The sequence below is a fragment of the Lissotriton vulgaris genome, chromosome 9, assembly GCF_964263255.1.
Source record: "Lissotriton vulgaris chromosome 9, aLisVul1.2, whole genome shotgun sequence".
In the NCBI taxonomy this organism is placed as follows: domain Eukaryota; kingdom Metazoa; phylum Chordata; class Amphibia; order Caudata; family Salamandridae; genus Lissotriton; species Lissotriton vulgaris.
In genome coordinates, this window is record NC_141697.1 from 180,611,164 (window position 1) to 180,624,155 (window position 12,992).

General features: G+C 45.5%; 1 protein-coding gene across 3 annotated transcripts in view; it reads left to right on the forward strand.

The window, feature by feature from the left end:
• The window catches only part of KLHDC2 (kelch domain containing 2), a 130,221-nt gene that overhangs the window by 47,570 nt on the left and 69,659 nt on the right, over window positions 1–12,992 (forward strand). For all 3 annotated transcript variants that reach the window (XM_086937287.1, XM_086937286.1, XM_086937288.1), the window contains exons 3-5: window positions 1,179–1,258; window positions 6,288–6,405; window positions 6,577–6,692. In XM_086937287.1, the coding sequence (XP_086793413.1) occupies window positions 1,179–1,258; window positions 6,288–6,405; window positions 6,577–6,692 (314 nt within the window). The remainder of the gene's footprint in view (window positions 1–1,178; window positions 1,259–6,287; window positions 6,406–6,576; window positions 6,693–12,992) is intronic.

Genomic DNA, 12,992 nt, shown 5'->3' on the forward strand with positions numbered 1-12,992 from the left:
AGGGATATTTGGGAGCCATTTCTTTCCTGGGCACGAGCAAGGGCGGGCTCCCCTACCACTGATGTCTCCCTAGAAAAAACATGAGGATTGTGTAGATGTAAGATCTTTGTGGTGTTGAGGATGGTGTAGCACCATTTTACTGCTGACCTCTGTATGTGCCTATTTAGTGTTTGTACGCTGCCCGAATGGACTCTTTCCTACTGTAGATATCAACTGAGCTGGTAGCCTCAAGAAAACGAAATATTTTTAGATTTACGTCGCCCTCAATATTATTGATAACACGTTTGTTTATTATGATGTTCACTATACTGGTCCTAAATGTGCATGACCTGTACTGTACCTGTTTTCTACTCATATGTTAGATACACATGTGCACTTGACCGGTCCTTGTTATTGGTTTGTATTGCTGTTCTCTGCCTCTTTGAATTGATGTAGCTCGAGAAATACATACTGCTGATATATATTTGTACCAATGTATGAGCTGGATTAATTGAAAAAATCTCAATAAAGACAATTAAAAAAAAAAATACATAGCATCTAATTGCTAAACGTTTGAAAAAAAGTGTGTACACATGTTTATACTGGAACCAGTGCAAGAAGTGCAGTCTGAGTGTACATTTACTTATAGCGCTCACCCTAATAACAAAGGCTTTGCATTAATGAACCATAAATACAAGTTTGAACAACATGGTCACAAATATGACCTTATCTGCAGACAATGCTGTTCCCTGATCCATAATGTGATACTGTAAACTAGCAGCCAAAGGGTTTGTGCTGTAAGTGGTTGGTCTTGTCCCAAGGACAAAATGCACATCAAAACTTGTTGCCCTTGACCCCAAACAATATGTCCTGGGCGTTGGGCTATAGGAATTCCACATCCCTGAACGTGACAAGCATTAACATTTTATCTTGTGACTGTGCTTGGTCTGATGACTGCCTGATACATCACACCATGAAGGAGACTCTGAGTTTTCTATTGAGTCTTACTTTCTGCTACCCACATGAGCATGAAATGTGTGCCTACCGGCTGTGGTCGATGAAAGACAGTCTAAATTGCTTGAAATAACGAAAATAAGGTGTATTGTTACTAGATATGGTTAGGGTGATATCATTGTGTGTTATTGTTTTACTATGGTGTCTGTTAAAGGGTGTTTTCTGTTTGTTTTTTGTTTTTGTAGAATGCACCAGTTACTGGACTTTATGATTTTTATCTTCCTAGAGATGAAATATGGATCTACTACATTGAAACAGGGACATGGTATGTATGACTCTTTATATTTAGGTAGTTAATAGCAATGCCAGGAAAAAGTGTTGAAAGTACTGAACTTTGCACTTTCCTTTGTTAATTGTGCATAATTTTCTGATGAAGATTTTGCAAGCATTGACATCAGAATAGATATTTGAAGTAAACACTGTTCCCATGCAATATATTTTAAATACTATTTTTAAATAAGCCAGTGACCAGAAGACAAACTGTGCAAAAGTTATGTTGATTGCAGATTTTCACAATTCCACATTTAGATGGCTGACATAATTGTGAGGAGATAGGGAGGCATTGGGAGAAAGGAAAACATGTGAACCAAGACAACAAAAGCCAATAGACTAAACAATCCCTTCTGTGAAATGTTTTTAAGGGAGTGGTTATATCCACAATCAAATGAAAAATACTATCTATAGCTGTGAGAACAAACCAATTTAGCAATGTGGTGAGAAAGAAACCTGCAACGTGAAAGTGTATATATCCTTGTGACTAAATAGACTGCAGCCTTTTTAGTTCTTCTTTGTAGCTGTTCCAGTGCCTTACAGAGGCTGAAAGTGTGTTATAATAGTCAAATATCAAGTGCGCTTGTTTAGTTAGGGGTGATCAAAGTCACTTCCTCTAAGCTGTCATATATATTTTTTTTTCACAACCAATTTTATTGAGCAAATGAGCAATAAAAACGTGGCACCCCCAAGACCGGAGATTACCACGACAATAATGGTACAATAAATCACATAGGTAGCAAATGCTCGAGTAAGTCTTAAGAATAGGCTCAGTATAAGAAACCCCTCCAACCCACCCTACCCCCCAACCCCCAAACTCCCCTCCCTACCTCCCAACCACACGTGTACACATAGCAATACAATAACAGGTGTAGGTGCAGTGCAACTGGAGCGTCGCAGCTTCGGGCCAGCAATGTCTCTGCCATCAAATGTCCTCCTCTCGCTCCGCTGGGGGATCCAGCGACAGACCCCGGTAGTCGGCCCATCGCTTCCAAATTTTGTAGTGTTTGCGCGGGCAGCCCCTCGCCTCAAAGATCGGCCTTTCCAGGCCCATGAAATAGTCCAGCCCAGCTTTCCATGCAGACAGGGGGGGGGCCCTCACCGCTTTCCATGCCCGGGCCAAGTCCCGCTTGGCAACAACAAGCCCCAAGAGCAGCAGATGGCGCTTATATATGTTCCCCCCAATACCATCCATGACGTGCAATAATCCCAGCCGATGGGTGCGGGGAAGGTCCCAGCCCAGGACCTCGGACAGACAGCTCCACACACCCCTCCAAAAACCAGACAACCGACCACACGACCACACAGTATGGATCAGGGACCCAGGCACCGCCCCACAACGCAAGCATTCCGGGGACGCTATCAACCCAGCTCGCCACAATCGTTCACGGGTGTAGTAGGCCCGATGCAAATATTTAAATTGGATGAGTCGGAGCCGGACAGCAATGGCGGTTCCACGTGGGGATTCTAGCGCCTCCCTCCAGTCATCCTCATCGAGGGGGCCAACGTCCACCTCCCACGCCGCTCGAAGAGAGTGCAGGGTAGAGGAGCAATTAATGACCAGCGTCTGGTATATCCGGGAGACCTTTCTGTCGCCCAGATCCCCCATAAACACTTTTGCCTCAACCGGGCTGAACTCTGGTAGGGAGTCCAAGTTAGCAATGCTCGGGGTGAGGGCATGGCGCAGCTGCAAGTAACGGAAGAACTGGGACTGAGGCATTTGGAACTCTGTGCGGAGTTCCTCAAACGATTTAAGGGTAGTGCCGGACATAACCTGGCCCAGCAGCGTGATACCTATGGCTTCCCAGCCCTCAAAACCGGTCAGGGCCGCCAGCTCCGGGAGCAAACCATTGTGCCATAGCGGCGTCTCGGCCGTTAACTTGCCCCACCAGCCCATGCGGCGCAGAGCCTGCCTCCACACAGCAAAGACCACTCTGGTAACCGACGGCAACGCGCGGCGCAGACGAGCTGAATACAGAATGGTGTGGAGTGTACGATCCCCCATTAATGACCGTTCCAAGGCATACGCCGGGTCCCCCCTATCGCTGTACCACCAGTCATTAAGAATAAGCAGTTGGGAAGCCTGGTAGTAGGAGAGGAGGTCCGAGGTGGCCAGACCACCACAATAAGTAGACAAAAAACACGTTTTCAACGCCACTCTGGCCGCACCGCCAGCCCATAGGAAACGACCCAGCACAGAGTTAACTTGGCGAAACCACTGTGGGCTGATAGGGTACGGGAAGTTCTGAAGTTGATACAGGAGACGCGGAAGCGCCACCATTTTGAATATGGCCGATCGGCCAAAGATGGTAAGCGGCATCCTGGACCAAGTCTTGACATCAGCCTGGACCCGTTCCCACACTGGCAGGACGCCGCGAGCCCAAGCCACGACTCGCGACTCCGATAGGAATATGCCCAAATACTTCAGACCATCCGTCGCCACCCGCAGTCCCTCAGCCCAGGGGTCAGTCACAGCTCCACCACCCAGCACCCACAGGGTCGACTTATTGAGGTTGAGTCGAAGGCCAGAGATCTCGCCAAAGACGCGCATGACCTCCAGAACCCGGGGACCCGAGCGTTGTAGGTCGGTGAGAAAGAGGAGGACATCGTCCGCATAGAGTGCGATCCTATCCTCCAGGTCGTCATTCCAGACAAATCCGCGCAGCTGAGCGTCAGCCCGTACTCGGGACGCCAGGGGCTCCATTGCAAGGGCGAACAGGTACGGGGACAATGGGCAACCCTGCCGAGTGCCTCGACCAATACGAAAACGCCCAGAGGTGGCCCCGGCCACCCGGACTGAGGCTGTGACATTAGTGTATAGCAATCGCAAGTACGACAGGAACACTGGGCCTAGGTTAAGGCGGGTCAATAGGGTAAACAGGTATGCCCAGCTCTCAGAGTCAAAGGCCCTGTCCATATCTGCCAGTAGGAGTGCCGCCTGCTCATCCCGAGCGCCCATGGCGTCAACCGCCGCCTGCGCCCGCCGAATATTATGTCGAGTGGCCCTACGGGGCATAAATCCGGCCTGGTCCGGATGGACCAGGTCAGTAATAAGGGGCAGCAGCCGGTTTGCCAAGGCCTTAGCCAGAATCTTGGCCTCGATATTTAAGAGAGAAATGGGCCGGTACGAGTCGTGTCTGTCCGGTGCCCTGCCCGGTTTTAGGAAAACTACAATCTCGGCATGGCGCCAGTCAGGCGGCAGTTCCCCTCGGGCCCGCGCTAAGCTGTCATATATTTTTAATAGATTTCTGCATAAAAGGTACAAGAGGTAAAACGTAAGGCAGGCCGAAAATCCAGTACAACTACAAGCATATTCCTTCACGTGTGTTTGGTGTGCCACTGAGCAGAATACCTAGATGTAGATGTTCACTAATTCATTCCTTAGGAGTTTGGTAGCTTCTCCTGTTTTCGTGTTAATGTATGTTTAAAAAATCTTCAAATGGAAAACCCTCAGTGACCATCTCATCTCTTCATTCTAAGTGGTTAATGACAGTTCATCACAAGGCAGTGATTGTTGTACTCCCCATTAGCTCTGTTGAGATGTATGCGTTATGGCTGTAACCTTAAACCAAGGAGGTCTGCGAGGTTTCCCTTCTGTCATGTTTATGGGAACAGACCACCCACTGGAAGTTTTTTTTAAAAAAAATGTATTTACCATTTTAAACAAACTGTGGTAATTAACATATTTGTCACTACACACCCACAGATAGGTCACACAGTGAAACAAAATGCTGATAGATTCACTTACTACAAACATCGTTATTGTATAGCATACATAACTGTAAAAGGTAGGAGGTGATTTACGATGACCAGGGTACACACTCCAGCAGCCTGTGGGCGGCATAATAATAGCAAGTCTGATCCTCTCCCCCACTAGTCATTTGGTGGCAAATTCCACCGACTGGAAGTTGGTGATCTGGAATGGTGGTAGTGGCATCAGTCTCCTTCGGTTCCGAAAACATCGGTTCCATTGCTGATGGAAAGCCCATTGCAGTGTACTCGAATCCATAAGAGCGAGTGGATGATAGGAAGGATGCAAGATGTCATCAATCGAAGTAGATGGGCGACTACTTCTGCTGTTATCTTTGTGAACATTCTAGGGCTCAGATGAGCCGAACTGCAAATTGAAACACTCCTGCTGTAAACCTTGCACATGAGAACATGAACGTTTGTGAATAGGAGATTTAAATAGCTTGAGACATTTTTGTTAAGCAGGACTAGCAGATTATGCTGTAGAGTGGCCATCCTGCATTCTTTAAAAAATATTATTTATTAAATGTGAAACTGTCTTACTCATAAAAACAAATTGTTCCAATGATAAATTGTCAAAAAAAGTAGAAAGTCTATGTATATAGAAGAAAAAACAATGCAAGTCATTTGCGCCTTTTGAATCTTATGTATCAGCTATATCTTGAACAGGGAACCCTAGTGAATCATTGATTAGTGTCACTTAGGTTCAGCTAGCGTTGATGAATCTTCATTGCTGTAAAAAATAATAATAATCTGAGTCGAAGGCGCTTGACATCTGTGGCATGGTTATATTTGCAATACGTAGAAACATGGATTCGTTTATGTCTTCACCATGTGCTTTTGAGACTCGTATTGTTACTCTTGCATCAGGCTTTGAAAGAGATGTCCTTGGAAAGAAAACAATACGTAGCACAAGCAGTAGTGCCATCATATGCGAGTACCGAGAATTGCTGAGGACATTTGAGCCCTAAGGGGCAGAGGGAGGAGATGTGGTCAGTTGTCTGAATGGTATGGTGTGATGACAAGCTAACATTAAATTCGGCTTTCAAAAAAATATTTATTTTAGTTCCATTCTGCGATTTGCTGTTCTTTTGCCCAATTCCTTATCCTCCTACATATGCAGCATTTAAAATGGGCTGAACTTAATGATATTGCGATTCCAATCGACTGTGCTCATGTGTTTTATTTTAATAATCATTCGTAGTAATCGAAGAAAATATTGTGCAGATTGTGTATAGTTGAGCCTTTCTGAAAATAGTTTTTTTCTTTGCAAGGACAAAAAGGAGCACCACAGGTGAAATTCCACCCTCCATGTCGGGCAGTTGTGCAGTGTGTGTGAATAAAATAATGTACTTATTTGGAGGTCATCATGCAAGAGGCAACACAAATGAGGTTGGTCCTTTATTATCCGTTTTAAGCATGCTCTCTGCCTCTTTGATGCTATTCCTATTTTTAACCTAAAATCTAAACTGGATCCTCGTAGAATCATCCTCAAGTTTTTATTTCATGACTTAGATTGCTATGCAATTTAAACATGCAGATTCTTCTCATTTGTGTTTGCAGTTCTACATGTTGGACTTGAGTTCGGATGACAGCGTATTGCAGTGGAATAGAATAGTCTGTAAAGGTGTTCCTCCTTCGGAGAAGGACAAGCTTGGCGTGTGGGTATATAAAAATAGGTATGTTTAAAGTGCAAACTAGTACTGCACCTTTTTTTTGGTGACGCCTAAGACATCTGTTGTGAGACATGTTATAAGCTTACAGTGAGCTTAGGGCCCGTCCATTTCTTGGTGTTGGTTGGCTTTGTCACTCTCATTTACCTGCTTCTTCTTTATCAGTTTCTGTGGGCTTTCCTTCGTCTTCTGTTGTTTGTCCTCTCTGGAGCATTGACCCATTGCTAGTGTCTTTCCACTGCTCCCTTTTCTGGAGCCACTTTTAGCTTTTAGTTTAAGTACTCTACAAGAGTGAGTGTGTTTCAGTAGTCTTTCTCGTGTACTTTGTGTTCCTGTTTCTCCCCTTTCACTCCCTCCCTTAGTTGCTGTTCTTGCTTCCTCCCCACCGCACACCTGCCGTTGCTGTTCTTGCTTCCCTTTCCCCTCCATTGTCCATTTGTTTCCCCATCCCCACTCACCAATCTTCTGTTGTCTGTCTGCTTTCCCTTCTCAGCACACGTCCTTCTCTGTTGTCCATTTGCTTCCCCGCCCCTCTTCCCTTGTCCATTTGCTTACTCATCACAATGGCTATACATTATCTATGTGCTTCCCTATCCCTGCATGTTCTCCATTTTTCAGGTGCTTCCCCAACCTCTCTCAGTTGTCAGTGTGCTTCCCCTTTCTTGTCTCTCGTTTATCTTTCTGTCCCCCACCCGCATCGTTCTCTCCTGCCCTTCCTTCATGTTGCCACGTCCTCTTCTCGCTCTCCCATCCCACTTCTCTTTTTGATTATTATTTGTTGAGCGCATTAGCGGTATATCAAACAAGCATTTGCAATGCAACAGGTCTCGCATTTCTGAAAGTTTGAGCTATTGGCTTTGCAAATAATAATGCAACGCCAATACGTCAAACTTTCAGTAATGAAAGACCTATTGCACTGCAATGCTTGTTTAATGTTACAGTGGTATCGTAAAGCGATCTGACTCCTTAGGTGTTGGTAATTCTCCAAAGAAAATGAAGGGATTTCTATTTACCAACGAGACCAACACCTCTCGAAGGCAAGTGAGGCTAGGAAAGACTCAACCTAATCAGATCTCATACATAATTGATATGTGACTGACTCTGCCTGGGCCCCACTTTCCTGTCACAGGTGGTAGCCATCCTGGACATCATCCATATTTCCTACAGGCCAGTCTGCCTCTGATTCACATTATCATTATGTACCCTGAACAACATGTCCAGTATGGAAAACCATCAGGCAAAGATGTTCCCCTGTTGTTTTTAGTGTCTATATATTGATATGGGTGATTCTGTGGTGTTTCAGCCACTTTTGTGCTTCGAGACCCTAGAGAGGGTGCAAGAGAGGCAAAAAAGAGGTGTGACACAGCAGCGTTTAGAAGCACACCTAGGGTGTGAGGGGGCGGTGGTCCTGGGTTTGGTGGTTTAGTGGACTAATGCGTTCACTGTAGGGGCTGCATTTGACCTCATGGTCACATGTTAAAATCCTGACGGCTTCACTCAGCCTTTCATCCTTCTGGAGGTCGATGAAATGAGGACCATTGCGTTGGGTCACAATAAACATCTGATATTCAGCGCCAAAATATGCTTTGCGGTGAACGTGCCCTTTACAGATGCATGTTATGTTACGTTAGAGTGGTGTAGGTGAGGAAGTCAAATAGAGCTCCGGACGACTAACATTCATTAAGGTAGGGTAGGAGAGTGCGTGGACTGGAAGGAAATTAGGGGTGCAGGCTCTTTGATTGCCGACTTCTTCCAAGACCTCCCCTTCCTGGTACTATCAGAGGTAGTGCGGAAAGACAGACGGTCCTATTACTCAACAGGAGATCCGTACTGCGATTAAAGGTCTAAATCGCAACAAGACGCCGGATGTGGACGGGTTCCCTGTTGAGTTTTATCTTGCATATGCTGCGTCCTTAGTGCCTACACTGAAGACCGTCTACAAGACGGCCCGTCTGCCGGATTCCACTATGCAGGCGCTGGTCCTGTCTATACCCAAGCCGAGATGGGACGTCTTAGAGATGTCAAGTTATAGACCCCTTTCTATGTTAGCCACCGAATACAAAATACTAAGTAAGGCCCTAGCCAATCACATACAACCGCATCTCAATGCGCTTATCCACAGTGATCAGTGCGGCTTCCTCCCGAACCACAGCACCTCACTTAACACTAAACTGCTACATTCAGTAATGGTGGCCACCCCGAGAGCTCACCTTCACGCTGGATGCATTGCACTAGACCTTAGACAGGCATTCGATTCCTTATCATGGGACTACATGATTCCGACGTTGCAGCGGTTTGGGTTTCCGGATACATACCTAATATGGTTCAGCTTACTGTACATGTCTCCTACGGCTAGGGCCCGTACGGGCGGATATATCTCTGACAAATATAACATTTATTGAGGCACGAGACAGGGGTGCCCTCTGTCCCCCCTGCTGTTTGTGCTGGCATAAGAACCCCTGTCCCTGGCTCTTCAAAGATCGGCGAAACAGCTTGGCATCTGCATCGATGAGGTACATCATCTAATATCTATCTATGCAGATGACATACTCTGGTATTTGCGGGACCTTACGGCTGACAATGCCCCCCACCCGGATATATTGACTATGTTTGAACGTTTATCAGGACTGACCATAAATCCGGAAATATCGGGCAGTTATTTTTTCCAAGAAACACCACACATTACCCACTTACAGTTTGGCACTTACTCCTTACCGGTGACCCCCGCCACCTTTAAATACCTCGGTATCTATGGGTATATAACACAAGAGGACCAGATAGAAGGCAACGTCCAGCGGGCAATAACGGGGCTCCGTGCCAGTGTGGGGTTTTGGTCTTCTCTACCCCTATCAGTAATGGGGCGGATTGCCATCTCAAAGATGGTGATGCTGCTTCGTCTATTATACTACTTCGTGAATCTACCCGTGCTTCTCCCACAATCCATTTTTAATACACTGAACACCATACTAGTCATCTGGGGCGCGGGTCGGAGACGGATAAGTCTTCGGAAGCTACAGCTGGCGACACAAAGGGGCGGCCTGGGAGTGCCAGACTTGAGAGGCTACTATTATGCTAGCCAGCTCCAGTGGCTGTCCTACTGGACTGCGGGGAGGAACTTACACGAGATTGGCTTTACACAGCAGAGGCTGGATCGAGGGGAGCCACACACCTTGTTATTGCCATAGGCCCAGATCCCTTACGATTGCCCCCCTCTATTGCGGACCGCCCTGCTCTGTTGGAGGAGGGCCTTGTCTTACATATCCGCTGCAACTCCATACGCCGCGAATATACCCGTACTAGGCATACCTACACCACAGGGAAGACTCACACGGACTAGAACACAGGCCTGGACGGACAACGGGATAGACTAGGTGGGAGCTTTTTTGGGCAGTCTGCTAGACTATGACTCCTTTTTACGGGGCACCACCACGCCTGTATCTTTTATATGCCACTGTAATGCACTACATTAGAGCCACCTGGGCCCCACAGAGGACAGAACTCCCACACCACATCCTAGTACATCTTCTATACTACATGGGACCTGGAGGACATTTGGTGCGCTGGTTATATACTTGAGTACGGGCACATGCAGCAATCACGCTTACCTCCCTTAGGGCACATTGGGCGGCGGACTCCGGTGGGGAAATTACAGACTACGCCTGGAAACGTATACTGGAGCATCCCAAAAAAGTGTCGCGTAATGCACAGCTCAAATTCATACAGGCGACGGTACTGCATAGACCATACCTTACACCGAAACTGATACACCGTATGTTCCCGGACTCGCCCCACTGTTGCCCCCGCTGTAAGGGAGATGAGCCGGACTTTATCCACACGATGTGGTCTTGTCCTCGACTGCAAGGTTATTGGGGTGGGGTGCGCCACTCCCTAGCCACAGTGATACAACTCCCGGTTCCAGATGAAGCCCTAACCTGCCTGGTGGGCCTCCGCAGACGCTTCAAGGTTCAGAAGGTGCGGCTAAAGTTTGTGGATCTTGCTTCCATTTTGGCAATCAGGGTGCTCACTATGAGATGGAAGTCCCAGGTGCCCGGCGGTTACGGTCTGGCAGACTGGCGTGCTTCAATGGGGAAGGGCGGAGGGCGCAGTTCTTCGGAGGGAGGAATAGATGGGACTGAGAAAGCAACACATTTCATTGGATTGGGAGGCCATGTTGATTGAGTTGGAAGCACTGGCTGCCCTGTACATGGTATCCTTTGGGAGGATGCCTATATACTGACTCCCTGTAATCATCGTGGACACTACAGTATGACTGACCAGGAGGGGGATAGGGTGGGATGGGAGGGTGGGAGGAAGGATATGTATGGGGTTTCACTAGTTGGATATAAAATGTGCACTACTTTGAAATATGGATGTGATAGTGCATGTCCACGGATGGCTCGTAAACGTTCTCGGTCTGAAAATAACCTTTGTAAGTCTCTTTTACCATGCAGGATATGGAAAACTAAACTGCTATGTACACGTGTATTGAGAATGTTCAGATGGGAGAAAAACTAAAAAGACTGTATCTGAATGAATATGTTTTGGATATACTTGTTGCAAAACGGTCATCAATAAAAGTGTGTTAAAAAAACAAAAAACAAATACTGGTTCTCTCCCCTACTGTGACTGCGAGGGTTCTAGGATTAATTGGAGAAGTACTTCTTGAATGGAAAAAAGGTGGTATTAAAGGTACTTCTTATTCCGCCAACTCTCCCCATCGCCTCCCAGATAACTAATCCCTGCTAAGTGGCCACCAGTTAACACTCATTTGTTCTCTGAGCCAGAGTCGTTAACTTGCACAGCCAAGGATGTCTATCCCAGCTCTGGAGGCCATGGTGAGGGGCAAAAATGGTTTCAAGCCAGTTCTAGAACAAAGAAATCAAGCAGAGCCGCTTGCCCTCTGCGCACTGTTGCAATTCCCCAAGGCGGGATTAATAAATGCAATGTATTCCTCTATTAAACAATATAATTTCAAGAAAACACGCTACAAGCTACATATATTTGATTTGTTTCTTTACTGACATGTCCTTTGTATTAAATCATAACGTTTTTCAAAAAAACAATTCACATTTTGTACGAAATTCGATAAATGTAGAACATTTTCATTTCAGGAATCAAAAAATACATCAATGAGATACTTTTCCTATATTTCCTGCCCAATGCATTTCGGGCCACCGGCCCTTCGTCAGGGGCAATACCTAAGAAAACAGAAAAAAGAATTGCTTTTACTATTAAATGATAAGTTTCTTAAAATGTGCAAAGTACACCGCAAGTCACTGACGAAGGGCCGGTGGCCCGAAATGCATTGGGCAGGAAATATAGGAAAAGTATCTCATTGATGTATTTTTTGATTCCTGAAATGAAAATGTTCTACATTTATCGAATTTCGTACAAAATGTGAATTGTTTTTTTGAAAAACGTTATGATTTAATACAAAGGACATGTCAGTAAAGAAACAAATCAAATATATGTAGCTTGTAGCGTGTTTTCTTGAAATTATATTGTTTAATAGAGGAATACATTGCATTTATTAATCCCGCCTTGGGGAATTGCAACAGTGCGCAGAGGGCAAGCGGCTCTGCTTGATTTCTTTGTTCTAGTTTGGTATTGATGGAGTTTGGACGTTCCATCTCCTTCTGCAGCACGCATAGATAAAGTTGGTAATTAACTTATTGTGAATGTTGTTTATCAAGGAGTGCCTTTCCCATCACTAATTTCTTGTTTCAAGCCAGTTCTGCCTCGGTAGCCTTAGTTACATTTTTGCAAAGTTACCTTTCCACCCCGTGATTCACTATTAAATCAGAATTTGAAAATTAAGAAGTGATTAACATTTATTTTTTGTTTCTCGCATTTTCCCCAGCAAAAATAGGAAACAAAGATTGTAGACACTGTTTGTGGAAAAAGTCTAGTAAAGGTCAAACACTAAAATAGCTTTGGGATTGATTTCACTATGAAAGCACACCAACCCCAATATACTGTATATTTTAGTACCCTGCCCTGTGGGCACTCTTTAGGGGTGACTTCTGTATAAATAAAATAAGCTTTTTTTTTTTAAAAAGAGCACTTTAGGGGTGACTTCCGAATAGATAAAAATAGGCTTCTATAAACGGCAAATTGACTTTTTCCTACCATTGCAGTGAATTTAAAACTGCAGCTGAGGCAGAGCCAATGGTGCTCATGGCAGCCATATATTTTTGTCATATATGTAGATGTGAATACACATTGCAGCCCCCATATAACTTTTAACTTCAACACCATAAGTGCATTTTCTGCACCATCTATAATGGTGTTACAGGTGCCTTGGAA